Source organism: Cajanus cajan, chromosome 3 (assembly GCF_000230855.2).
Source record: "Cajanus cajan strain Asha chromosome 3, NIPB_CcT2T_4, whole genome shotgun sequence".
Lineage (NCBI taxonomy): Eukaryota > Viridiplantae > Streptophyta > Magnoliopsida > Fabales > Fabaceae > Cajanus > Cajanus cajan.
The window spans coordinates 2,170,689-2,197,477 of NC_138519.1; the positions used below are offsets into that span (position 1 = coordinate 2,170,689).

At 31.5% G+C, this 26,789-nt stretch overlaps 7 protein-coding genes and 1 non-coding gene across 13 annotated transcripts; 1 reads left to right on the plus strand and 7 right to left on the minus strand.

Moving 5' to 3' along the window:
- Positions 1 to 744: 744 nt before the first annotated feature.
- LOC109800167 (Late embryogenesis abundant (LEA) hydroxyproline-rich glycoprotein family) lies at positions 745 to 1,650 on the minus strand. Its single transcript, XM_020360901.3, has one exon. The coding sequence runs from the start codon at positions 1,550 to 1,552 to the stop codon at positions 890 to 892; it is 663 nt and encodes a 220-aa protein (XP_020216490.2). The 5' UTR covers positions 1,553 to 1,650; the 3' UTR covers positions 745 to 889.
- Positions 1,651 to 6,204: 4,554 nt separating this feature from the next.
- On the minus strand, positions 6,205 to 10,343 carry LOC109798700 (putative transferase At4g12130, mitochondrial). Of its 4 annotated transcripts, none has more exons than XM_083070144.1 (8): positions 10,048 to 10,343; positions 9,273 to 9,620; positions 8,875 to 8,947; positions 8,164 to 8,786; positions 7,235 to 7,488; positions 7,005 to 7,103; positions 6,755 to 6,913; positions 6,205 to 6,657 (listed from the first exon to the last, which is right to left on the minus strand). In XM_083070144.1, the coding sequence occupies exons 4-8, from the start codon at positions 8,613 to 8,615 to the stop codon at positions 6,443 to 6,445; spliced, it is 1,179 nt and encodes a 392-aa protein (XP_082926270.1). In that variant the 5' UTR covers positions 8,616 to 8,786; positions 8,875 to 8,947; positions 9,273 to 9,620; positions 10,048 to 10,343; the 3' UTR covers positions 6,205 to 6,442. The 4 variants fall into 4 exon arrangements, with proteins under 4 accessions (XP_082926270.1, XP_082926271.1, XP_020214653.2 ...); XM_083070145.1 differs by having other exon boundaries at positions 10,043 to 10,343; XM_020359064.3 differs by lacking the exon at positions 9,273 to 9,620.
- Positions 9,603 to 10,389, minus strand: LOC109798709 (putative calcium-binding protein CML13). The gene is made up of 2 exons (XM_020359076.3): positions 10,048 to 10,389; positions 9,603 to 9,620 (listed from the first exon to the last, which is right to left on the minus strand). The coding sequence occupies exons 1-2, from the start codon at positions 10,387 to 10,389 to the stop codon at positions 9,603 to 9,605; spliced, it is 360 nt and encodes a 119-aa protein (XP_020214665.2).
- Positions 10,390 to 14,622: 4,233 nt separating this feature from the next.
- Positions 14,623 to 17,036, plus strand: LOC109796498 (Nuclear transport factor 2 (NTF2) family protein). Of its 2 annotated transcripts, XM_020356171.3 has the most exons (5): positions 14,624 to 15,001; positions 15,851 to 16,005; positions 16,150 to 16,216; positions 16,528 to 16,579; positions 16,674 to 17,036. In XM_020356171.3, the coding sequence occupies exons 1-5, from the start codon at positions 14,683 to 14,685 to the stop codon at positions 16,795 to 16,797; spliced, it is 717 nt and encodes a 238-aa protein (XP_020211760.1). In that variant the 5' UTR covers positions 14,624 to 14,682; the 3' UTR covers positions 16,798 to 17,036. The 2 variants fall into 2 exon arrangements, with proteins under 2 accessions (XP_029128022.1, XP_020211760.1); XM_029272189.2 differs by lacking the exon at positions 16,150 to 16,216 and having other exon boundaries at positions 14,623 to 15,001.
- A 294-nt stretch (positions 17,037 to 17,330) lies between these two features.
- Positions 17,331 to 19,735, minus strand: KPHMT1 (ketopantoate hydroxymethyltransferase 1). The gene is made up of 5 exons (XM_020357668.3): positions 19,220 to 19,735; positions 18,720 to 18,926; positions 18,494 to 18,640; positions 18,000 to 18,053; positions 17,331 to 17,915 (listed from the first exon to the last, which is right to left on the minus strand). Exons 1-5 carry the CDS (start codon positions 19,619 to 19,621, stop codon positions 17,682 to 17,684), a joined length of 1,044 nt encoding a protein of 347 aa, XP_020213257.1. The 5' UTR covers positions 19,622 to 19,735; the 3' UTR covers positions 17,331 to 17,681.
- A 783-nt stretch (positions 19,736 to 20,518) lies between these two features.
- TRNAA-AGC (transfer RNA alanine (anticodon AGC)) lies at positions 20,519 to 20,591 on the minus strand. The gene has a single exon. It is a non-coding gene; the product is annotated as a tRNA-Ala (tRNA).
- A 668-nt stretch (positions 20,592 to 21,259) lies between these two features.
- Positions 21,260 to 22,013, minus strand: LOC109800084 (desiccation protectant protein Lea14 homolog). The gene is made up of 2 exons (XM_020360773.3): positions 21,768 to 22,013; positions 21,260 to 21,615 (listed from the first exon to the last, which is right to left on the minus strand). Exons 1-2 carry the CDS (start codon positions 21,971 to 21,973, stop codon positions 21,363 to 21,365), a joined length of 459 nt encoding a protein of 152 aa, XP_020216362.2. The 5' UTR covers positions 21,974 to 22,013; the 3' UTR covers positions 21,260 to 21,362.
- Positions 22,014 to 22,033: 20 nt separating this feature from the next.
- Positions 22,034 to 26,763, minus strand: LOC109802792 (putative WRKY transcription factor 24). 2 transcript variants are annotated; one of them, XM_083070148.1, is made up of 3 exons: positions 25,936 to 26,763; positions 22,807 to 22,974; positions 22,034 to 22,191 (listed from the first exon to the last, which is right to left on the minus strand). In XM_083070148.1, exons 1-3 carry the CDS (start codon positions 26,307 to 26,309, stop codon positions 22,128 to 22,130), a joined length of 606 nt encoding a protein of 201 aa, XP_082926274.1. In that variant the 5' UTR covers positions 26,310 to 26,763; the 3' UTR covers positions 22,034 to 22,127. The 2 variants fall into 2 exon arrangements, with proteins under 2 accessions (XP_082926274.1, XP_020219778.2); XM_020364189.3 differs by having other exon boundaries at positions 22,807 to 22,977; positions 25,936 to 26,456.
- Between the last annotated feature and the right edge of the window lie 26 nt (positions 26,764 to 26,789).

Below are 26,789 nucleotides of genomic sequence, written 5' to 3' on the forward strand. Positions count from 1 at the left end.
TGATTGATAAATTATGATATATATAGATGCTTGTAAATATTTCATTATGTAATGAGTTATGAAGAGATTACGTTATGGTGTGTTTGTATGTGCTTTACATATAGATGTTTTCTTTTCTCATCGTATAATTTGTGGATGTTTTAGGTGATTCTGATCCGGCTATGAGTGACATCTAGGATGCCAACAGTTGAATTATAGGTATGCTCTGATATTGTGACATCGGGATAGAAGATTTCTAGGATATGAATTGTATTTGTATATAGAGTTGAACCTTGTTTTTTGAAAACAATTTATAAATTATTAAATTTTACCTTTCAAGTTTTATTTACAATTATTTTGGATATTGAAAAAATAACAGTTATGAAATTTTATGTGAATTCTTTTACCAACTTTAAAAGTTTATTTTTCTTAATTTAATTACATTATTACGATATATGTATTGAGATAGTAAGGCTGTCACACACACGTAAATTATGTTGGGTGTGATACGAAGTTACGAGTCTTCAACCATAGCAGCCCTGAACCAAGGGATTCTAGATGAATTTGACTTTTGCTTGGAGGATGGAAAACACTCACCAGCAAATTATTCAATCCTCCTTATTAGACTTATCCTACTGGATACTCTTTCAAACACAATATTGAGTATAAGTTGAAATTTATAGATCATACTTCTAATTTTATAATTTTGTAAATTTTAACCAACCTATATGTTAGAAAAGTGTATAACAAAATACATGGATAGTATTCTTAAAAGAAACAACACTACTATTTCTCATAAGGAAAAGAAAGAAGGAAAAGACATCCCCACAGAACAACAAAAGAAAATTATTTATGATACAACAATTCTGCAACAAACATAGAACTCAAGGAACCGATCACTAAAGTTTAACTAAAGTTTGACCTTGCGCTTACAAGTCTGGTCTTCAATTCCCCGCGAAGAAATATTGAAAGTGGTGGTGCAGTTCATGTCGACAACAACATGTCTCTTGATCACGTTCAAGATCTTCACCCGCCCCGGAACTCTGGAGAAGCTCACCACAGTCAACAACCCAGAACCCAAATCCGTCACAAAATTTGGACTTGAAACCACACGATCCGTGATAACATCAACTGTAACGTTCATCCTTATTGTTCTTCTAGGCTTGGCCCTCCCTGGGGGTCCTCTAGCCTCACCCACGATGGCACCGTGGTAGTACAAACTTGTGGTGGTGTTACTATACCTGAATGATGCCACGTTTGGGTTCTTCACCGACACGTCCGCGATCAAGGAAATGTTCACCCCGATTTGTGGTATTGTGCTATTGTTGACGAGTTCAAGGTTTGTGATTTGGACACCGTTCATTGTGATAATGGGGTCCTTGACGCGGAATATTGTGAAGATCAAAACTATGATTACTATTGCTAGGAGAAGTAGAGAAATTAGTGGGCAAGCACATAGTTTGATGAATTTTCTGTGACGTTTTGTTTGGTGGTGTTGTGTGGTGTCATCTTCGTCGCTGCTTGGGCGTTCTATTGGTGGGGCTAGTGGCCTTGCTTGCTCCCTCTCTACCATGGTGAAGGGTTTGTTTGGAAAAGTTTTGGAGAACAGAGGAATTGTGTTTTTGTGTGTGTGGGGTGTTGTGTTGTGTTTTGGTTTGGTTTGGTTTAGTTTATTTATGCTTTTTATTTATTTAAGACCAGGGAGTTGTGAATGTCCAACTAGGTGTGTAGGTTTTACTGTGGGTGTGGACCATGTTTCTTAAAGTTGGTTGACTTTAATTATCAGCAAGTCCAAGAATTTGTTTGTTGTTGTGCAGAAATTCTAACTTTGACTAGTATTTCTCAACCTCCTCTGTTTTCTATGCTCCACGAGTATCAGCAATATTTTGTTTGTCACAATTTTATGATATTTTTTTATTAATTAAAATTCTTTGAAAAGGACACAATTATAAATAATCAAGTCTGTTACGACAGGGTAAAAGGGTAAAATTTACGAGATTTTTAATTTATAATATTTTTTATTATAAAGAATGTCATTTTCTTCAAAAGAATGTTATCCAACATTTTTTTTATCCATATCTGTACGTCTAAATAATGTTAAAAATACACTCATTGAAAATTTAATCAGTCACATATCTTATTTAACAAATTTACCATATGTTTATAGATTCTAAGAAATTTTATCTAACAAGAAAGTATTTTATTCAACAAGAAAGTATGTAGTCCCTTCTGTCTTTAATATAAATAAGACTGAAACAACTAATTCATTAAAAAAGATGTTATAAATTTTTATTTTTGTCTAAAACTATCTTAAATTAATGAGACACTTAATATATGTTTTCAAAAAAAATTTATTTCAAGAATAAAAATAAGAGGCTTTTTATATTTTAAGGGACATATATAAATAAATTTTATATATTTATTAAATACATAAATATATTTAATAAAGATATTTTTGTAAAATTAAAATTAGGGACATAATAGATTAATCATCTGATTAGGTCTTGTAAAAAGAAGTAAACCAATTTAAAAATTTTGTTCAAATAAAAAGGATCAGATGGAATACTTTAAAAAAATAAAAAAAAAAGATTATGTACCATTAGTACTTCTCTTTATACACTAGTATAAATTATAGTGACACTGTCATACAAATCAACTGGAGAAACCGAAGCAAGATTATGTGTTAGTATTTATAACTTATATAGAATGTATTTAAGTAATGTTGTGAAAAAAATTCAATCTAAGTTGCAAATGATAAAAATAGATTTGTTGCGAAAACAATTGAATCGACTCATTTTTATAAAAAATAGTTTGGCTAAATGATTAAAATAAATCGGTTCAATTTAATTTTGTAGAAAAATAAATTGTGTAAATATAAAATGAATAATTAATTACACTAAATAATTTTAAATTAAAAAAAATCTGATCCATTATATAAAATAATCAACGGATTCACCTTATAAAACATAGTTTAGTTAACCATAACATGTAATATAAATTGGTTGAATTTGATTTGGTTCAGCTTTTTTTTATTTTATATATTTTAAATTCGATCCATAATGAGTTTTATATCAACTGATTTATCTTATAAAACACGGTTTAATTAATCATAATATTATATTTTATATATATATATATATATATATATATATATATATATATATATATATATATAAATTATGATATATGATATGATATGATTGAATTTGATTTGTTTCAGATTTTTAAAAATTCGATTAATGAAGAGTTCTACATTTTTAAATACACACGTGATCACGTTCTATTTTACTTTATACATTTTCTAAAACGCTTAAATGAAGCTAAAACATTGTATATTTGGATGTTTCGAATGGAGATAACGAATAATGCTTAATGATATTTTAAAATTAATAACACGAAGTGAGAGACAATATTTTAGTAGCTAATTCGTAAGTTTAAGAATAAGAAAGATAAAACAAGTTGACTTAAAATTATTATGCTATGTATATAATATATGTAATTTTATTTATTTTTCTATTTTATCAACACGTGATATGCTATACTTTTCAGTAGTTGTTAAAAAGAAAAAGAAATTTATCGTGCGTGTTTAAAAAAATTTGGAATACATATAATATATTAAAAAATCCTAGATTAAGAATTCGATGTTGGACCTTCATTGTCGTAGTGTTGATCTTATGAAAAATTACATTATCAATCCAATAACATATATAGGGATAAAAGAGATTTATTTACTTAAAAAAAAATAAGTTTACTTAAATTTATTTTATTTAATAACTCATATTTTTATTAATTCAAATTAACGTATAAAATATTTTTATAATTATTTTAATTAAATGGAATATTAAATAACTTTTTAAAAAAATTTTGCAAAATTAATCTATTCATTAAAAACTTTTAATTCAAAAATTGAATTGTTGAAATTTGTTGTAAAACATGAATTATTAAGTGAAGTGCAGGTAGACTTACTTTTAAAATGAGTGGATCTCTCCTTTATGTATAGAGAAAGCGAGAAAGAGAAGAAATTCATTTTTTCCAAAAGTAAGTATACTTATTCCACTCAATAACTTTTATTCTACATTAAATTTTAATGATCTAATCATTAAATTAAAAGTTCTTAATACATATATATAAAAGTCTGTGAAATTTGAAAATTTGTTGATACTTCGTTTCATTAAATTCAAATTGATAGATAATCATAAAAATATTTTATACATTGATTTGAACTTATATAACGAAATATTAAATAATTTTCAAATTTAAAAAATTTACAAACTTGATTTATGTATTAAGAAATTTTAATTCAATGGTTGAATCATTAAAATTTAATATAGAACATGAGTTATTAAGAGGAGTAAATATAGATAGACTTATTCCGTTCAATAACTCATGTTCTACGTCAAATTTCAACGATTCAACCATTAAATTTAAAGTTTTTAATGCATAGATCACATCTACAAATTTTAAAAAAAATTAAAAATCATTTGATACTTCATTTCATTAATTTAAATTGAAACAAAGTAATGAAACGTACCACAATTAGTATAATCATAAAAATATGTTATCTGTCAAGTTGAATTAATGAAACAAAATATCAAATGATTTTCAAATTTTTTTTAAATTTGCAGATTTGATCTATGCACTAAGAACTTTAAATTCAATGGTTGAATCGTTGAGATTTGATATAGAATATGAGTTATTGAACGAAGTAAGTTTATGTAGATTTGCTTCTAGAGTAAACGAATCACTTCTCATATATATATATATATGAACTAAATAAAATGAATATGATAGAATGCTAACATCATTATATAAAAATTATCATCCTATAATATAATCAGCTCAACTAAAATATAAAAATTTTATTTATGAAGAGTAAATATTTACAATTAATAATTTAAAATGTTACGATTTACAAAATGAATTACTAAAAATGGTACTAAATGGGATATATTTCCTGTGAATAGTCTTAAAAATATTTTTGATATCCTAATAATTATGCAATAAAAAGTATAAGGATAATACTTAGATAATTAAGGACAACATACTTTTTGGTTCACCCAGGGCTTTAAAAATCTTAGGGTCGATCTTGTTCATTATCCCCTCAGACACAAAGACTCATTCGACGTCCTTGGATACCATTGCTCGTGTTGCCAAACGAGTTGAATAACTCTTACATAAATTTTATTACAAACGTATCACAATTAGTATAAATGGTTGATTGACTAACTTGAGATAGTTTTTAAAACTATTTACGTGAGACTGTTTTGAAACTATTTATATTTTTGGGACAATTTATTACAGTATCGCTATGGACCATACGACACCAGTACCACGTATAATTTTTAAAAAATATAATTAATATATTTCATTATTAAAAAATATATTATTTAAAGGTGCTAAGACCATAACAACGTTGTTTAGTAATTTATTTCTTATTTTTCACATTTTTGTTTATAAATTTAATTAAAATATTTATTTGTGTAGTTATTTTTTTTTATTGTAATTAAAGTCAAAGAAAAAAAATATAAAAAAACTTAATAAAAAAATTGATAAATTAAATATGAAAAATTAAATATGAAAATATTTATTTGTGTACTTTTAATTATTTTTTTATAAGTTTTTTCAGATTTTTTTATATATTAACTTTAAAAAAAACTGATAAAAAAAGAAATATTTAAAAAAAAAAGAATGTCGCTATAACTCATATAACTCATAGCGACTTATGTGGCTATGGACCCTAGCAACATTATTTTAATATATTATCTATTCCAGTTTCTACTATTGCCCCTGACTCTAGGTTTTATTCAAAAAGCAAAGAGATGGATCATTTTCGGAGTTCCTCGCGGCCAGAGACTCTGGAGGCCCTTGTGTGTGCTAAGAACTTGATGCAGTATGGAACAGCTGAAACTTCTAATGCGTTTGTGTAAATGATATTTTAGATTCTTATAGCCTGTATTATATATATGTAATTTTAATTGAAGCGCTATGCAAAGTCGCTAAGAGTTCTATTGACCTCTTTTTTATTTTATTTTTTAAAATTTTTTATTCTAAAAATTTAATTTATTTTTTAAAAAATTAATTTTTTACTTGTTTTTTCCTCTTATTTATATAATTTTTTTCTTCATAGAATTATTTCTTTTATATTATATATATTTTTCAAATTAATTTTATATTTTTTTAATGAATCATAGAGGCGCTATAATTCATAGCAACACAAAGTCGCTATAAACCACAACAACTTCTTTTATATTTTATTTTATTATTATTTATTTTTTTGTTCTTAAATTTAATTTACCATTTTAAAAAATATATATATTTTTTCTACTTGTTTTTTTTTTTTTCGTTATTTATACAATTTTTTTCTTCACTTAATTATTTCTTTTACCTACAAAATTGTTCATAAATACTTGACCTTTGAATGGCATTGAGAATCCTAGGCAAAAGCAGCATGCTATAAATGACCCTAAAGCCATTCAGAAGGCCACCAATTTGGTCTACTGGCGACAACCTTCATATCCTCTTGTCCCTGAATGCACAAAGCACTCGACCCCTTTAAAGCTTCTTCAAGTCGCAAGAGTCCTAGCCCACGACATCCTAGGGCAGTAGTCACTATGCCAGCTTTTTTGCCAGATGCAGTGTTCATTACTTCTAAGCCTGGAACAACTTTGTTTACTAACTCTGGAATAGCAGAAAATGAATGGCTCAGTTACATCATTATCATTATATAATATATAAATACTAAAGAAGCCACATCCTCCTTAGAGGATCATATTACCTTTTCCATCATTATCGAGAAACCTTAGAGGAATTATCCGCTTTCTAATCACCCCCCTGTGATGGGTACGGGCTATGAGTTCTTGACCGACATAGCAACCTTTGTCAAAACTAATTGCATTTAGACTTGCAAGATTATACTCAAGCGGTACTGCCTCTCCTGGACATGATCAATTAATCAAGATATTTGAGACAACTCACCGAAAGAACTCTTCTCAGTAAGAGCTTTTTACGAAGAAACAAACATGCACCTTTTGGAATCTCGGTTGATCCTTCTGCTACTCCCTTCTCTATTCTCCATAGAAGGAAATTCTGTTCATCAATTTCTTTGTCAACCTCAATTAAAGGTGCTGGAACATGTAGAAATGAGGGAGACTTTTTCAGGACTAAACATCCAGAGTTTTGTCACAATAATGTAAAAGATTGCAACAATAAATATTAGATACAAATTTTATTAGCAGCCAAAGAATAGATAACTAACGAGTTATATTTGATGGGAAGATCCCTCGAAAACCAAGAGAAACCAATCTGGGATCCTTAAACCATTGCCACCCATGATCACTCCCATGTGAAGAAGACATTGCAGTACGATCCAAACCAACACCCCAGCCAACAGAGGCTGCTTCTGGTTCTTCTACTTGTAAGGACTTCTCAGGAAGGCCAACACCATATCGCTGCCAGCACGAGAAATCACTTGAAACATCATCAATCTCAACCTTTGACCTCAACCGGTATCTGCAGCACTAAAATGTTAATGTCTCCGCTCATAAATAAAAACCAATAAAACAAGAGTAGGAAGAAGATCAACTTCAATCCAAAAGATGTCTAGGCAAGCCAAACAATCTACTCTCTGCAGGCCAATGGTTGGTTAATCAGACTTTATAACATGCATATGTAGTGTAGCATGACCACGCATAGAGAGACAAATAGATGTTCCTGGTGCAAGGGAAATCTTTCTATACCATTTAATGTCTAAAGGCTGCAACTTTAAGGAACTGCTAGGGCACAGGTTAAGGAAATACAAGTAGAGCATTTATTATATTGTAAACACAAAAATCATTCTTCCATGGTTGCTTAGTAACTGAAAGTATTTAATAAAGTGCATGCCATTCTATATTGACTGTTCCCAAAGCATTCCTAACTTGAAACATGATATTAAAGTAGAAGATACTGATTGTCCCCAAGGTGAGATGTTGGACATTGAGCTAGTGTTTCAAAAATTGGTTAAACGGAAGTCATGAAACTTTTTTCAGGTCAGCGATGTCAATGATAGCTATCTATCTATTTAATTGGTAATTGAGGGAAAAAAAAAACTAATCACCAAAATAGATATTGACAAAGGTGAAGTTGAGGAAGTAAGCCAGAATAAAAGTAATGGGACGAAAAGAATGAATGGAAGAGTGAACTTACTTGTTGAAGGTTTGCAACAACTCATCCAAGATAGAAGCATCGACGTCAGCAAACAAATGAAAGGGTTGATCGGTGTAGGAGTGAGGGCCAGAGCCAGTGTGATCGAGCTTGGTATCGCACGTGGGAGGCTTATAGAGAACGAGGTCGTAGAGGAATCTCCCTTGAGGAGTCAACAACGCAGCATAAATAGGAGGAACCAAGGTGGCAAGTACGTTGGGTGTGGGCAAGTTTTCGCTTTTGCCACCAATGGGTTCACCCAACCTCCGTACATCATTGGTCAACAGGCCCTGGAGGAACTTGAGGGTGTCAGGCCCGCGGAACCGTATAACGGAGCGGGACTTGAGGAGAGAGGCCACATGCCCAGCGCTTTGGACCTGGCTTTCGCAACGATTACTAAATTGCTTCCATCTAAAACGGTGGGCAATGGGTTTGGGCAATGCTACACGATTCATGGATAGCGCTGCTTTGGGGAAAGATGGAGAAGAAGAAAATAGAAGATAGGTTGGGAAGGTTTGGATGCGTGGCTAGTTGGCGGGTTGACACGTTGTTAGAGATGGATAGGTGTTCGATGAAAGTCGTGTGAGGGAATCCACTCATCCAAACTTACATATATTCTCATCAACCTAAATCAATATTATCATAAATAAAATAAAAAATAAGCGTCGAAGTAAGAATTGAATTGGCAGAAAGAGGAATAAGATTAGTTATTACGTCTTGTGAAGAGATCTTGAGCCAGGTAGGGGGAGTCCTCTTGTATGGCAGAGCAGAGGAGGAAATACCCTTACTGCAATAAAACCAAATCAAAATGTAAATGGGAAAACAACTCATTCTTCTTGTTTTAGTTAAATGAAATATGATCTCCTTTGAATCAACTTTTTCAATGGACTAATAATAAACATTATTTTAAAACTTAAAAAAAACTATAAAATAAATAAAGCAAAAGTAGAATATTAAATCTAAATGGATTAAAAAAAATCAAAGATTTTCAAATTCTAGTTATAAAATACCAAAGGTGTAAGTATACATCTATAACTAATATAAAAAGGTGCAGATATACAACAAAGTAGGAACAATAGTATACCCAAATCACACCCGTAGAAAAATCTTACCCATTGCATGCTAGTTTTGTAACTTGTAAGCACCCTTCGATATTGGTACAATTGTGATCCTTGTCACTATTCTTACACTTGCAAGGAAAGCAGAATAATCACAGCCTGACTAATTTGAGAAAACGTCTACTACATTTCCAGATTTTTGCAAATAGTTACAAAATAATGACATTATTACAAGATTTATTTTTTTCTAATTGAGCTGATTCTTTTTATAAAAATAGTTAGGTTAACTGAAATGTTATTTATAAAGTGAATCTGTTAAAAAAATAAAAAAACGAATACAATTTTTTAACATTAAATCGATTCAATGCAATATAATTATCCACTTCATTCCCAAGTGTTGGTCTGCACAAAAAAAAAAAAAAAAAATCAAATTAAACCAAAATGATTCATTTGTAAAAAAAGAGCGATTAACCAAATAATTTTGACAATGTTAGTCAGTCCAGATTTTTCTTTAAAACAGGTTGGATTCTATAATTTGAATAGGATCAGTCTCGGCTCAGTTTAGATTTTATCACTTAGGTTTGGTAGTGGCACAACAAGAAAGAAAGGATTAGATACACAAACACTTGGTCTCAATTACAGCATGCATATATAGACTAGTTCGGAATCAGATCTCATAATACAAATAATCCCAAAACAAAGAGGGCAAATTGACTAGCCACCGTATCCTAAAACGACCCTCGGTAAGCTACTACACAACAAACAACATAAAAATAGAAGCACAACAAACACGACAATACCGAAGCAGTGGAGAAAGAGAAGACCTAACCAGTGTCACGACCATTCTGACGATGAAATCCTCGTAATGGATCTTGCTGTCGGAGCCCACGTCGACTTCCCGGATCCACTGGTCGAACTTGGAGGGCTCGAACTTCTCACCAATGTTGGTGAGGATGTGGCGGAGCTCGGAGACAGAGACGAAGCCGGTAGAGTTTCTGTCAAGCACCTTGAAGGCGTGGCGAAGTTGGCGATCAAAGGGCTCGGGGTTCATGTGTTTGGCCATTAGGTGGAGGAATGGGGGAAGTCGAATGGGGCCGTGACCCGTGAGGTTCTCTTCGGCCACTATGGCTTTGAGTTGGGTCTGGGTTGGGTTTCCGCCCAAAGACCGCATCAGGCCACTATGGCTTTGAGTTGGGCCTGGGTCGGGTTTCCGCCCAAAAAAATGTCGGATCATAGGAAACTCAAATGAAATTAATGTATCATCAATTCTTGAACTGTCCCGGTTCCTTTCTTACTATGTTTCTACTTTTTAAGCCATATACCTCATCTCTTTGAGATCTTTATATAAACTGTTTGGAAGATAAGTATTCTAGAATTTTTAAATAATAAATTTTTATATTTTTTATTATGAAATATTAATAAAAACAGGATAATACAAATTATTTTTGTAAAAACATTGATTTAATATATATATATATAAATTATATAATAAATTTTTTGACTTATTACTATATTTGTGTTATTTTAATACATGTATAGAAAAAAAAAAAAAAAAGACGTCCAATTCCACATATTAACTAGTCAGTGAGATTTTTCTATTTTAAAAGGATTTTTTTAACGACAAATAAACATTGATGTCAACTAAGTTAAGTAATTAATAAAATAAAAAAAACCATGTAAATATTATTAGAATTGGCATAGTAAACGGTTAAATATTATTAGTTTCTTTGAAGTATATTTAAGTTACAATCAAATTTTAATGTATCCTTCAAATGAAGAACACACAACATTTATAACAGAACATGCAAATTATTGCTATTGTGTTATGCTCTTCGAACTTAAAAATGCAAGAGCTACCTATCAAAGGTTCATGGACAAGGTCTTCACCGAGCAAATTGGTCGTAATCTCGAAGTCTATGTGGACGATATGGTCATTAAAACAAAATCAATTGAAGAACATGTCCAAGACTTAGAAGAAACCTTCAAGCAAATCAGGAAACACAATATGAGGCTGAATCCGGAGAAATGTGTATTCGGAGTTCAAGGTGGAAAATTCTTGGGATTCATGATTACTCGTAGAGGAATTGAAGCAAATCCATACAAATGTCAAGCGCTGATCAACATGAGAAGCCCACAAAACCACAAAGAGGTACAAAAATTAGCAGGCAGACTTGCCTCTCTATCCTATTTCATCCCTAAAATGGCAGAAAAGGCCAAACCAATCTTCAATTTGCTTAAAAAGCCAAAAACTTTCCACTAGGATAACGAGTGTGAGAAGGCATTCACTGATTTTAAACATTTCCTCTCGACTCCACCAATCTTGTCTAAGCTTGATAGTCAAGTTGATTTTTTACTGTATTTAGTTGTGGCTAACAACATTGTAAGTGCAGCCCTCGTCCAAGAAAATAATAAAAAAACAAATCCCAATATATTTTGTTAGTCGTGTCTTGTTGTAGACTGAACGAAGGTACCAAACAATTGAAAATTTTGATGGGTCATCCAACACAATAGGCAGTGGTGTAGGAATTATTCTTGAAGGGCCCAATGACATGATGCTCGAGCTCACCATCAAATTTGATTTTCAAGCCACCAACAACCAAGCCGAGTATGAAGCTTTGTTAGCAGGGCTGAATTAGCCAAAGATGTTGATGTAAGAAGATTGAAGTGCTGCAGTGATTCTAAATTGTTTACAGAGCAAGTAGGAGGCAAATACCACACAAAGGAACCCTAGCTCCAAAGGTATAACCTCATGGTTTCTCAAATAACATCTTCTTTTGATGATTTCCAGATTGAACACATCCCTAGAGAGCAAAATATCATAGCTGATCTATTATCCAAACTTGCCAGTATTAAACATCCTGGTTAACATAAAACTATCATTCAAGAGATGATTACTACTCCAAGCTACAATTCCACAACAATCTTCTCTAATAACCCTGACAATGAAAGTTGGATGTCGACCATTTGGAGATATCTGAAAGATGGAATCCTACCTGACAACAAGGTTGAAACTACCAGGATTAAAACTAGATCCTATCACTTCACAATGGAAGTAGATGAATTGTTCAAAAGAGGATTTTTAGTTCCTCTTCTTAAATGTTTAAAAGCAAATCAAACCCATTATGTCATGGAGGAGATCCATAGAGGCATATGTGGAATGCATTCGAGAGCCCGATCTATGGCTACGAGAACAATTGACTTGGTTTGGTTATGCATGCCAAGGTCGTGGTAAGCCCGTACCCAGCTGTGTTATACCTGACGGTGGATCTGGACTTCTAATTATATAAGTGACATCATCCGAGTAAACCCGAGTGAGGATTATATCATGTTTAGCTGTGACCGAACGGGCGCATTGGGCGTGAAAACGGTTGGGGTGGTTTCGGTAGGATGGAATGTCACTTATACAGCTCTGTTATTAGGGAGATCTCCTAGGTGTATGCGTGACGACGCATTAGATGATTGATATGCATTGATATTTGTCATGAGATGCATTTATTGCATGATTATTAATATGATGAAGTGTGGTGTTTGACTTCATGATTGGTGGATTATATTTTATGCATGAGTAGTATTGGATAGAATGTATGGTGTGACTCTATGAACATGATTGATAGTTGGATGATGTGTAGTATAGATTTTATTCTGTACTTGTATGATTGGTTTTGAACTCTAGCTTACCTTTCTGTTTCCATGTGGTGGGACTGAGATGATCATACTTGGTATGGGAGTTGGTCAGGGCTAGCTTGGAGTTGAGGTGATCGCTACGAGACGGGGAGTTTGATCCTCGTGTTAGAGTTACTATTTTGAGTAACGATTTCGTCTGTGCTTGACCGGCACTAGGAGTTATTATTTTGGGATGACTATATATATGGTGTTCTATTTTATAACCAGAAACTTACTCGATTTTTATTGGACTCATGATATATATATTTTTATATATTAATAATATATTTTTATTATACTTTTTTTCATTAGAATATCATTAATATTTTTTAATTATAATTTTTTGACTTTATAAACTCCTTTCTTTTGTCTTTAATGTTAGTTTTGTTTTCAAGTACTCATTTCTTTTTATATGTACTATCGTCTTCAAAGTTTAGGATTTAGGATCGCAAGGCTGAAAATAAAAATTAGTGATGGTCGCAAGGCTGAAACTTAAAGGAATTGACAGAAGGGTACTACTAAGAGTGGAGCTTGCGGCTTAATTTGACTCAACACGGGAAAACTTATCAGGTCCAGACATAGTAAGGATTGACAAAGTAAGAGCTCTTTCTTGATTCTATGAGTGGTGGTGCATGACCATTCTTAATTAGTGGAGTGATTTGTCTCGTTAATTCCGTTCTTAGTTGGTGGAGCGATTCTTTTTAATAATTAATAATGTTTTTTTTAAATATATTATATTAAATTTGAAAATAAAAATAAAAGTAATAAATTTACAGAAATAAAAGCTCAAAAAATTTCTTAAAAATACTTGTAAAAAGTATCCTATAGGGTGTTTTGACTAAAGAAAATTCCATAAAAAAAATACTTCGTTCAAAAAAATATTTAAATTTAAATTTATATATAAATATAAAATGTTATAAATAGAAAAATAATATTAGTTCTTTTGATAGTTTTATAAGAAAAATTGCAATTACCTCTTTGGTGATCTTTTCAAATGACACATTTTCCATCTAATTTTAAAAAGTCATAGAATAATGTTATTAATTAAAGTGATAGAGAAAGAAAAAAATAAAAATCAATTTATATTCTAGTAATTATATATTTATTCATCATTCATTTCTAAATTATATATAATATTTTATCTTATTTATGAAAATTTTTGTTATTCTTTAATTTTAAAAGTAATAATTTCTCAATCTGTTATTTGAAATTATTCTTTAAAATTAATATATTTTTTAAATTATAATACACATGTTATTCATAATATAATTTGAGAGTTAAAATTAATTAAAAAATTAAGTCATATTTAATTATTAATACTTGTATTAATAATTTATTTTTTTTACTAGTACATAAATAATATTATGTCATGTCAAAAATTATATGTATCACCTAAATAAATAAATAAATAAAATTAATAATGACTTAAAAATTAAAAAAGATGTGTGTCATTTTAAAAAAAATTTCGGAGAGGTTAATAGATTGTTTTTTTTAATTTATCTATAAATAATTTATTAACTACGGATGAACAGCTTAGTAAGAGCACAGTTAAATAATCCGTCAATTTGAAATTCATCAATTAAATTCTCTAGAGTTTTTTCATGACAAAAAAATTTAACTAAAACAGTTAAAATTTAACTTCGCATCGATCACAAAAAAGGAAAAGAAAAAATGAAAATACCTATGTAGTGTTTTTGTATGGCTATCATTAGTTTGAAGGCTAGATATTTAAACAAATCGCAGGTAGCAACTAGCGACTGCCACTTTGATTCTCTCGCACTGTCTTGTGTTGTGTTGCGTCATGGCATTAACTGCCTTTACTCCAATCAATATAACTCGTCATAGCTCTTTCGTCTTTCTACCGAAACAACACAAACAGCACCTTAGAATCCACACGTTTCGATGCAGTGGAACTAATCCAAACAAAGAGTCACAACCACAGAACAATGCACTTCTCAAGCTTGCATGGTATAGTTCCGAGCTTCTTGGCATTGCTGCCTCCGTTTTCCGTTCACCGTCTGATCAGGAAGCTCCTCCTCAGAGGCTTCTCCAGACCGTTGATCGTGCCGCGGTTGTGGACACTATCAAACAAGACTTTCAAAGATCCTATTTTGTCACAGGTTTTGCCCCACCCAGTTGCTTAATTTATCTGGGTCGTTCCATTTTCTTCCCTTTCATTCATGAGAGATGAATTTGATGCATCAGGTCATGTTAATGAAATTATAGATTTGTTTTGATAGGTGAGGTGAGCCCAAAACTCCGAGTAGATATTAGGCCAAAATCTTAATGGGCCATTTATTCCATTTCTAACTCTGTTTCACAGTTGAACTCCCAATATTTTGATCGGCAAATCTTGTCTGAAGCCTGTGTTATAGGCACAATTTTTTTTTTTTTTTGTTGAGATTATAAATGATTAGTATTTTTCAAATGATTTTATTGGCAAATTTTGTCGGTAAGTTTCGGAGTAACTTGTGAGTATCATTTTTCAAATGATTATAGTCATTGAATACCCGAGTTATCTTACCTTCCTTTAATCAATTTAATAGGAATTGATGAAGGGCCAAGCATCCCAAGTTCCTCATGCATATTCAGGGTTTGATGACTTATATAATTTGTTTGTTGCTAGTCCCCCTGTTGAAATTTTCTTGGCACAGCCACAGGCAGAGACAAAGACAATATCACTGCCTGCCTTCTATCATGGGTGCAATTATATAATTACTGCAATCAAAATTTATTAGGGGTGTGGAGGTTCAGGGGACAGGAGTTACTGCCCTCGGAAAAGGGGCATGTCTGAAGTGTACTTCTAGTATAGCATATTTAGCATGTTCTTTCATGCAGGATGGCTTCCAAGTGATTGCTTTCCATATAATTACTGGCATAAAATTAAACTAATACCTATTGGTATCTTGTTAGTAATTTGATTATATATCAGACGTTCACATGGTTAATCTGTTCTTTTCAACCATCAGGGGATCTGACATTAAATGCTTATGAAGAGGATTGTGAATTTGCCGACCCAGCAGGCTCATTTAAAGGGCTTCAGCGTTTCAAAAGGAACTGCACTAATTTTGGATCCCTTTTGGAGAAGTCAAACATGCAGCTTATGAAGTGGGAGGATTTTGAAGTGAGGGCAGCCTTTGATACTACTTTGTTCCTTACCAAAATTTAGTTTTTCAAATGGCATTCCTAGTCAAGAGTTAGCAATTTAATATTGCATTCTACTTTCTTCAAAATGCTTAGTGTTTTTGTACATACGGTTCCATGACAGGATAAAGGAATTGGACACTGGCGATTCAGTTGTATCTTGTCCTTTCCTTGGAGGCCCATTCTTTCTGGTACATATTGAGCCTTTCTATGTATTTTCCGTTGAATGAACTGTGGGGGGCCAAAAGAAAATTGTTTCCTTGCTGGTCTCATATTACTATAAATATTTCTTGTACGTTTTATCTGCATTTCACTGAAATTTCCAGCTTTCTTTTGTTTTTCATACTATTGGTTGCAACTTGCAAGTCCTGATAAACATGAGTCGGTATTGTAATAGAATAAGTGGCAATTAGTTGTCTTCTGCAAACTGATTATTTAACTGTTACAAAATAGAATAAATATTATTTGCAATGCAATTTGACCATTTTGATATATGCTGCAGCAACTGGATACACAGAATATTATTTTGATGTACAATCTGGAAAAGTATGCAGGTGAGGTGAAAGACTGTCCATTGTGAAGGCACATGTTTCTACCTTTCAGTGCTATCATTTTGACAATCATCTTAATATCTATGAAAATTTTCAGGCATGTGGAGCACTGGAAAGTTCCCAAAATGGCTTTGTTCAAGCAAATTCTAAGACCTAGTCGTGGATTTGGCTTAAAAGATTATGTGAATAGGTGGTTGAAAGCTGTGCAAATGAAGCATTAAATTACATAGCTCTGTGACGGTTTTGAAATATTGGATGCTTGATGTACCTGATGAACATCTCGTGCTGCAAATTACTTGGACAAAGCATGGATTTGGATATTCCTTGTATTTTTTTTTTTTGAACCAGTAAGGGTAAAGAAACAGAACAAATATAACTTGCAATACTTTTTTATTTTGTTTGTATTTTTGTCAGTGCAAAACACAATATAGTCAATACTTAATGATAGTTCATGACTTCATCTTTGTTCTTCATGACCTAATATCACTTGTAATCACACACATTACATAATATATAATTTAGAACAATGTATTTCATCATCAACTTGGTAGAACAACAAATCATTAGTTATATGTCTAATACAAAAGTGGTGAATGGTAAATAAACACAAGTTTTTATTTTATAGCATAAAGTTAATATCTGTTAAATGGATAGAAATCCAATACGCAAAGAAAACTATACCTACAATGGAAGCAAGTTACTTCTAATAAACTCAAAAGATGACTTACATCAGTAATGAAGCGTATAAATGATAAAAAAAATCAACTAGTTTTCACATATTTTGCTCCATTTCATATAATGTTGGACTTAAAAATACTTATTCTGTAACACAGCATCAATAATTTTTTTGCATTGGTCTTGGTGGTCAACAGGATAAGAGGAAAGACAAAAAAAAAAAAAAAAAAAAAAGTAAATAAAATTTAAATAATGTTCCCTAAAAAAAATGGTATCCGTCTATCATAAGTTAACTACTCAACTTCTATTAAATTAAGTAACTTCATTTTGTTCTGCCACGGAAGAAAACGAAGAACGATCGTCAACCGAGAAAAGAAGGGTGATCCTATAGCTATACTAAATTACCATTTTTTTTGTTTCCTTCATCAATTTATTTGGTTGTAACCATCTTCTGAACTGCTTCAGATGCTGCAGATGCTGCCTTGTCCAAACCTAATCTTTGCAACTCATTTGAAAAAACATCTGCATCTGTTCTGCTGATTTTGTATGGACTATGGAGAGCATCAGGAAACGAACCATTCGCCACATCTTCCTTATACTCCAGTAAGGCTTTATTGATCACATTTCCTACATGCGCATACTGCTTACAAAATTTTGGAGTAACCTGAAAAAGATACGTCACCTCAAAATTAGCAATGAATCCTATGATGTTTGAAAGAAGAACAAGGTTAAGGTATGCTACAAATACCTTTGCATGGTGGGGGTGTTGAAGCATACCAAGCAGATCATGGTAAACCAGAACCTGCACGAACAATGAAACTAAATTAGAAATCTTCTGCTTTAAGCTTTACCTAGAAAAGATTTCTTTCGTCTCTTCACCAGAAGAACAAGTGTAAAGTAGAATTGAAACTCACAAGCAATGCTTTGTTCAATTATCTGAATAATGACTAAGGGATAACCACATTAGAATTCCATCCCTTGCTATAAGCAGTAAAGACTAAAGAGACTCAAGATCAATCTTAAAATATTCTCAAAACTCAATAATTTCTACACACATACATATAAAAGTGGCAATATCATTCAAGAGAAACAATTAATCACGAAACAGAAAGTCCAAAACAACAATTTGATGAAACAAATAAAACAATGATCATGCATATTTAGCTATACAAAATTGGTGCCACTGCCACCAATGTAGGCCGCACTCATCCTTTAGCCAAAAGAGCAATCAGGCCAACTGACCTGTCCACTGCAAAAGGGTCCAGCCCCAATTCCAATTGTAGGAATTTGAAGGGCTGCTGTTGCTGCGGCGGCAACAGGTGCAGGCACACATTCCAGAACAACAGCAAAGCACCCTGCTTCTTGCAAAGCCAATGCGGTCTCTACAACCTACACAAACTCATTAACTTCAGTTAAAAGACAACAATAAAATGGATTAAACACCTAATAGGTGCATCAAGACACACACCTTGACAGCGCTAGCAACATTCTTTCCTTGAGGTCTAAACCCCCCCAAAACACTAATGGCCTGGGGAGTAAGGCCTACATGGCCCATTACAGCTATTCCAGCTTCAACAATAGCCTTTGCTGCAAAAATTCTCGAAGGAGACCCTCCTTCCAATTTTATGGCATCCATTCCCCCTTCTTTCAAAATTCGAACTGCTGTATCCACCGCCTGCTTAAATTCAAAAAAATAAATTACACCATCATCCCTTGAAATTCACAAAATTGCAAATAAAACTTTTCTTTACGCTTATAATAACTCTCTTAAGTTGTTTGAAAAAATGATAGTGACATCCTTAAACGTTAAAAATCAGGGTAACATTAAAAAAAACAGAGGTTACCATGAAATCTGAGAAACACGAAATGCAGGAAAATTAGTGTAATTTACTGGAATAAAAAGGCCAACACTTAAAACGCATTGCAGAATGAGTGAAACAACTAAACGCAAAAATGCATGAGGATGACCTGATTGGAACCGGATTCGTAGGTGCCAAAAGGCAAGTCCCCGATGAGAAGGGGCGTTTTGGCTCCACGCGCGACGGCGCGGCAGTGGACGAGCATCTCGTCGAGCGTGATGGGGAGAGTGGTGTCATGGCCGTGAACCACCATGGCGGCGGAGTCGCCGACGAGGCAGATGTCGATGGCAGCAGTGTCGAGGTGCACGGCGGCGGGGTAGTCGTAGGCGGTGACCATGGTGATGGGCTGGGAGGCCCGGTGCTTCTGCCTCAAGTGGCTGAGCGTCACTCGCTGGTTCGGGTTCTGCGATTTGGGCCCCGAATACACGCTGTTCTCGGGTACGTTGCTCATGCACCGAACGCGCCTCGCCACCGAAAATGAAAGGTTTCTCGCTCTCAACAAACACGCCATTGCGCAGTTGCAGGGAAGAGAAGGCGAAACGCGATTCCAATTCAACAACTACTTTCCAATTCAACAACTACTTTCCAATTTTGTCATCAATCATCATCACTATTTTGTGTTCTGCTCCAACTTAGGAAAATCGTCTTTTTATTTTTTGTTTTCTAAACCATTTAATCGATGCAAAATAAAATATGTTTATTGTGTAAACCGTAAAAATATGTTTGAATGTAAGGAGAAAAATAGATGATAGATAAAATAGAGAGAAATAGAAGAGAGAGAAATAAAATAATAAAAAATAGACAAGAAATAAAATTGTTTAATTTGAGAGAAATAATATTATAAAATTATTTAATTTAAATGAATGAAAAAAATTATAATTAATAATAAAATTACAATATTATCTTATTCAAGAAAGTGATTTTATTCATTCGAATAAACAACATAATGTGAAAAAAAAAAAATCACATTAGAATAAATCAAATTAATAAAATAAATCACATTCGAATGTAAATCACATTTGAATAATTTATTCAAATAAAATGTCATCTATTCAAATACCACACATCCAAGAATTTTTTTTCTCTTCCTTTTTATGATGAGAGGTAAAAGTGTCGGAATAAAAATGTACTAAAATCCCTTCTCTATTCATCTTACTTTTAATGTTTTCATATTTTTTTGTCCTCATTTTATTTCCTCATTTCTGTCAAACCAAACATATAATAAAGGCACTATGATTTGCATCAACGTACTCTTATGGTTTGATCAAATATTTAAACCAAATACTAAAGCACTAATAATAGATTTTAAAATTGATGCACCATGAATGGTAATTTTTCTTATTGGCAATTTACTAGTTACATAGTTCCATATAATATAAAGAAGAAAAAGCAATATGACAAAACAAGATGGAGATGCGGGGTATCGATCCCCGTACCTCTCGCATGCTAAGCGAGCGCTCTACCATCTGAGCTACATCCCCTTCGTTTTCCATATAATACATTTTATATTCTAACATTATACAGCAAGATCAATACGTTTAAATTGGTAGCTTACTATATATGTAGGTTAATTCTTTTTGAATAGGTTATAGATTTTACTTTGTAATATTATATATCAAAGTCAATATGTTTAACATAAAAATCAATAAAAACAGTCCAATCTAACTATACATTATTTTATTTGATATATAGCTTTCTACTTTTAAAAAAGACCACATATACTGCTACTCATATTATTTTTTATTTTTATTTTTACGTTTATTATTGTGAAAAATAAAAAAAAAAAATCCTTAATTTTAATCTCAAATTTTCCATTTCATTAAAATATAAACATATTGGAAATTGTAGGTCTTACCGGAAATTAATTATATATTGTCCATGGTAATTACTTTCTCAAATTTTTTTATATAATTCATATAATTTAAATTCTATAAAGAAAGACGACGTTCCCACTAAACATGTTCTTCATCACAACTATGGGTGCGTTTGAGTTTTAAACTCAAGTTTTTATTTATTTATTTTTTCATCGAAATATCCAAACAAAATTAACATACCAGACATACACTATAAACTATTATCCAAACATACAATATGGCGAGTACTACTTACAAAGCCATGCATGCATATACAAAAATAACAAAAAGTAGAACAAAAGGTTGAAATTTATTATTTATTAATTCAAGGAAAACACATCACAGAGTGTACAATGCCATTTATTATTTATATATTTCCCTCCAAGCATTGTGGTGCGACTAGGCGAACATGTTAGATAGGGTTGGTAGCTTGAGCTCTCCCTTGTGAGAGAGAGGAATGGTGAAGTTGCCAATTACAGGAACATCAATAATGAGACTCAGATCCAATTGATAGTCTATGTCCCAATCAGCACCAATATCCTTTGCTAAGCTTATTAATATGCTGTATGGAACCTTAACAGGCACATCCACCATTGTCGTGTCCTTTGCCTTCAAAGATCCTGGGTCTGGAATTGTCCCTGATGCTATCTCCCTTCACCACCCAACACAAAAACACCAAGTTTATGAACCTTTCTGAATATATATAAAACTGCTATGAAATATTTGAAATTCTCAAAAAATAGATTATTTTTGTTATGGAAAATTGAACAAGAATAAATGAAGAGAAGTTGTAATTAAGGGTACCTGGATGCGCTTTTGAAAGAGTAGTTGATCTCGCAGATGGGTATTGGAGTTGAATAAGGGTTACGAACAGCGACTTTGGCCAAGTAGTCGATATTGTCTTTGCTCACGCGCTTGAAGTCCACGTCGGTGACACGCGCCTCAGGCTTGGCCATGTCATTTATCTTCTCCGTCACATAAGTCTTTGCCTTATCCAGGAACTGCGACATCTTTTTAACGACACACTTAACACAATACAACACTCAAATGCATACAATTACAAACACATTTATAGGAAACCTTTGCCAATACGAGGATGCTGCTTCTGACACGTGTGTCCCCTCGCCTCCCTCCGTTACGACACGTGATGACACGTGTCGCACGTCACCTCCTTTTGTCAATGATCATCACTCGCATACGACGGTGCAGAAAAAACCAGAAATTATACCTTTTATATGTCAAAGAAAACAGTAATAGTTAATTAATTCATTTTTTTATAAGCAATAAAATAAATTTTAAAACGAAATACGTGACAAACTTGTAGCTTTTGTGTTAAAGAAAAAAATTTCACTTGGGGTCAACATATAGGAGAGCTTTAATGAAGTTTATTATTGAAATTATGAAAGTATTTAATTTATAATATTATAACTTTTAAAATTATTTCAATAAATATTACTATTAACTTCATGAAAAAATTCTTATACGATAAGTTTTATAATTGAATGAATATTATTATTATATATGTGTTGCCATACAGTAGGTGATCATAAATTTTACCAGATCCATCACAACATCATGACATAATGGGATTACATAACTTATCTTTGAAAATTATTATAGTAAAATTATGTATAGATTCATATAGAAATTTGCACTGTCAAATGGACCAGCTGTGACAGTATATTGTATACATCTCAATTACAATAACTAATTAAGTAGAAAGCAAATTAAGAGCGTAAATATAGGTGAAGTTGATACATAGAGTTACATGATGCAAACATGCAGGTTGCATGCATGTAGCTATAGCAGAGAAGAAGGAGCAGCGTTATTAGTTGAACCTAACCTAGAGAGAAACTGCATTTGCTTGAGAAGTGGTGTTAGGGTTTCCATGAGCTTTTCGCATGGGTGATTGTGAATTCCCTCGTACGTGGTCACCACGATGGTTGTGTCTTTGGATAACCTTTGCACCTGTTTCTTCACATTGCATGTATGATGCGTGCACCGGTAGTAGCTTCTTTAATTTATTGCCCAATGCAAAATGGGAAGAATATACATGCACCACCGAACCAACCATCAGTTATATATATCTAATTAACAAATTAGCTCATTTAAATTTTCCTTCCATCAATTAATGAGGTCAAAGTAATAAACGGTGCACTTTAACACCAGATATATAGTATATGCTGCCCAAAAACAAAATAACGGATATAGTGTAACAAGTAATTATGAACGTTGTAGACAGCAGGGTCTGCCCCCATTTTTTTTAATGGACGAAATAAAAAACTATTATATAACAGAAAAATAATCAATAATGATGATATATCATTAAAAAGACTTATAACAAAAAGGTGGAGATTCATATAATTTGTTTAAAGTTTTAATGAAGTAAGATAAATTAATAATGACACATTACAAATAATCTTGGAATAGAGAAATAAATGTTAATAATAATTTGATTTCGAGATTTTAATGGAGTAAAATACATCATGATTTAAAAAATAGAAAAAAAATTAAAAATAAAGAAAAAGGAGAAAATTAAAGATAACTTCTTTTTATGATTTACAACAACATTTATGAAAGTACTTACAAAAAAAAGAAAAAAGTTAATAAGATATTACACTTTCATTTTTATATATAATATTATTGATTGAAATTTCTAAAATTATTAGTAGATTTTTGTTTGGTAGTGAAAAAATTGATTATTGATTTATTGTTTCTAATTATTAATTTATTTTTTAATAACTTTTAAATAATTTAATTATATAATTTTTTTATATTATATAAACTAAATAATTTTTTTTTGTGTTCTTCTGACAATTGGATCCTGAGCTATCGTTCCATCGATCCATACTCAAGTTCGTCACTGGTTCTACAATAAAAAACATTCATTTCGGGGTATAAAGATCTTGGATCCATAATATATATATAGCCCCGCTTTATTGATATTTTTCAAAATTACCCAATTTTAATAATTTGTTTATTATACTTGTGCCGGTTTTAATTTTTCATTGTATTTTCGACTATTGCTAACGGGTTATAAGTTGGCGTACGAGGAAAAAAAAAAGTTGAATAAACATTAATTGTTCTTTTTACTTGATTTAACCCCTAAAAAAATTCATTAAATAGTCACTCAAAATTATAAATATAAACAATTTTTTTATTATGGTCTTCCGGCGTCTTTTTTTATCAAACACTTTAATCTTTAAATAAATTAATATTCAATCCCTAAAGACTAGATGCATGCCAACTTAGTACCTGAAAAAAAAAATAGTGAATTAAGAATTAAAAAAATGTGTCACATTTGTAATATTGAAAAATCTATTTGATAACATAAAAAAAAAAAAAGAGTTGAATGATTGTTTTTAAGAAAGTGAATAAATTGAAGTGGATATTTATTCTAAAGTATTTTATTTTTAAATCATTAAGATGAGTCTAGTAATTGTAATAATATGCATAAAATTTTAAATTTGAACTTTGTTGTTGTTATTATAATTCTTATCAATAAAAATATTTTATATTGACACAAATTAAAATTAAGAATTACAAGTATGAAAATGATCTAGGCTCGTTAAATAAAAAGTAAATAAATTATATTGAAACTACTTGATTTATTTGTAAGAATGTAAGATTGCACATAACTATATTTTCTAAAGATATATATGCTATAACAACTTCCTTTATAGAGAGAAAGAGAGAAATTTGAATTTTCATATATGTACTATACGTTGTTGAGCCCAATTATAATTGGTTTTAAGATTTTTTTTGTTACACTTTTTATTGGAGAAAAAATTAAATTCGAGCCTACTGATCAAAATGAAAGAATTCCATATTTGAGAAAATATTAGGAATTTAATAAAAGAATTTAAAGTTGATCAATATTAGGAATGGAAAAAAAGAAGAAGAAGAAGGTACTTGTAAGTAAAATATGTGCTGGATAATAAATGAATAGTTTAATATGTATCCGTTTATTAGTAGAGAGACACGAGTAACAATATATAAGTACTTTGTAATTACTTAAAAATTCTTAATTACATATAAAGTAAATTGTACTAATAATATATTCATTTTTAGTATAAGTATATGTTATATAATTACTATATTTTTTTAAGTAAAAATGTATGTTTAAAAATATTTACTTTTAATTTTATTTAAAATTTTATATTTTAACAAATATTCATGCATAATTGTGAATATCTACAAATTTATATATAAATTTTGTGATACTCGCGATACAAGACAAGTAATAGTACGAAACTATTGTTCGCTTCTACTCTCTCTTATTGTCATTCTTAATCTATACATTCAATGATATAATTATTTTTAAGATTATTCTTATAGAATTATTTTCTCATACTAATATTAATTTTACATTTCTTATTTTGTACACCTTAATTTTTACAATTACTCTATCTTCATCTTCCTTTTTTCATTACACTGTATACTTTCTCTGTTCTCTCTTTTCTTTCTTTCTTTTCTTCCTAGTAGTACTGGTATATATATTCTGATAGTGTGAATAAAATTTTTTTTTTTTTGTTACTTTTAAGTTTAAATTTTATTTTAAGAATTATTATAATTGACATTGCAAAATACATACATGCAATTCAATCTTATAATATGTTTGAACTTTGGATATAAGTTTATAAGATTTTTTAAGACTTTTTTACTGAAAAAGATTCTTTATTTTCAATAGGAAAGTTCTTAAAATTATTTCTAACTTGTACCAAAAGATACTCTTAATCTTTTACAGATATAACTTCTTTATACATATATATGACTCCATATATCCATGCATCCTGTTAATTCTAGTTTTATTTTTTTGGGTATATAATTAAAGTCTAACATCATTTCACCTAAAATTAAATATCATTCTCTTCCAAATATTTGTTTCCCAACTTTGAGCTAGAAAATTACATAACCATGCATTTATGCAACGTGAAAGAAAGCAAATTTGGTTTATTTATTAATTACACACCTGGGATGTATGCTGTTCTTCACAGTTTTCTGGCCATACTTCCTCCAACGATAGCCATCATCCAGAATATCATCTGCACTTCTCGTCTGAAACGCAAACCTAGGTTGTGCTGTCTTCTTCAATCTGCCTCCTTTTCCTTTCTCTTTATCACTCTTCTCAGCCATCAAAGCACATGATGATGATGATGAAGATGAAGAAGTGCATTCCATGATTGCCTTTGCATCCCCAAGGAAGTTGTTTTGGCCAGAGAAAAGGTTAACCCAGTCTATGTCATCATCATGCAAGCCTTGAGGTTCCAAAGGGTTTTGCATCATTGACTCGGGAGTGAAAGGGAAGAGAGGAGAATTTTGTGGTGGGTCTTGTTGGCTTTCCATTGAAGGGTGAACAAAAAATGAGAATGTTTTGGGGTTAAAATTTATAAAGGGTCAGATAGATGATGGAAGGTAGAAGAGGTTGGGCAGCTACGCTACACTACACATACGAAGAAAGAAACTGAGAACATGCATTGGTGATAACGAAAAGATGAATGTTGCTCACGTCTCCTCTCTCTCTCTCTCTCTCTCTCTCTCTCTCTCTTTTGTGTCATAGCATGTACAATTGAATTGAAGAGCAGTTGAACAGAAGTAGGTGAAATTTAGTTGGATTTAGCATTGTGTGCAACATAGGGAACTGACCTGAATTACCCAGGAATAGAGTTTTATTTGAGACATATGTTCATATTCTCTTCTATTTTCACGTATGCATGTTGAAATCTTGTACTGTTTACCAACCGAAGAAGGCTTTGACCAATTTGCAAGCTCTTTTGACACTTTCGACTTTTCATTTTAAAAAATTTGATGACGTTCTGATGTCGT

Coding starts and splice junctions, on each gene's coding strand:
- LOC109800167 (XM_020360901.3), bottom strand. CDS start 1,552: ATGGTAGAGAGGGAGCAAGCAAGGCCACTAGCCCCACCAATAGAACGC.
- LOC109798700 (XM_020359064.3), bottom strand. CDS start 8,615: ATGAATCGTGTAGCATTGCCCAAACCCATTGCCCACCGTTTTAGATGG. Junction 7,489..8,163: donor TTGTTGCAAACCTTCAACAA/GTAAGTTCACTC, acceptor TTAGTGCTGCAG/ATACCGGTTGAGGTCAAAGG. Junction 7,104..7,234: donor CTTCCCATCAAATATAACTC/GTTAGTTATCTA, acceptor TACATGTTCCAG/CACCTTTAATTGAGGTTGAC.
- LOC109798709 (XM_020359076.3), bottom strand. CDS start 10,389: ATGCGGTCTTTGGGCGGAAACCCAACCCAGACCCAACTCAAAGCCATA.
- LOC109796498 (XM_020356171.3), top strand. CDS start 14,683: ATGGCATTAACTGCCTTTACTCCAATCAATATAACTCGTCATAGCTCT. Junction 15,002..15,850: donor AAGATCCTATTTTGTCACAG/GTTTTGCCCCAC, acceptor TTCAACCATCAG/GGGATCTGACATTAAATGCT. Junction 16,217..16,527: donor TTGGAGGCCCATTCTTTCTG/GTACATATTGAG, acceptor TATATGCTGCAG/CAACTGGATACACAGAATAT.
- KPHMT1 (XM_020357668.3), bottom strand. CDS start 19,621: ATGGCGTGTTTGTTGAGAGCGAGAAACCTTTCATTTTCGGTGGCGAGG. Junction 18,927..19,219: donor ACGAATCCGGTTCCAATCAG/GTCATCCTCATG, acceptor GAATTTAAGCAG/GCGGTGGATACAGCAGTTCG. Junction 18,641..18,719: donor ATGTTGCTAGCGCTGTCAAG/GTGTGTGTCTTG, acceptor GAGTTTGTGTAG/GTTGTAGAGACCGCATTGGC.
- LOC109800084 (XM_020360773.3), bottom strand. CDS start 21,973: ATGTCGCAGTTCCTGGATAAGGCAAAGACTTATGTGACGGAGAAGATA. Junction 21,616..21,767: donor TCTTTCAAAAGCGCATCCAG/GTACCCTTAATT, acceptor TGGGTGGTGAAG/GGAGATAGCATCAGGGACAA.
- LOC109802792 (XM_020364189.3), bottom strand. CDS start 26,309: ATGGAAAGCCAACAAGACCCACCACAAAATTCTCCTCTCTTCCCTTTC. Junction 22,978..25,935: donor AAGAACAGCATACATCCCAG/GTGTGTAATTAA, acceptor AATAAATTAAAG/AAGCTACTACCGGTGCACGC. Junction 22,192..22,806: donor CAAATGCAGTTTCTCTCTAG/GTTAGGTTCAAC, acceptor GACATATAAAAG/GTATAATTTCTGGTTTTTTC.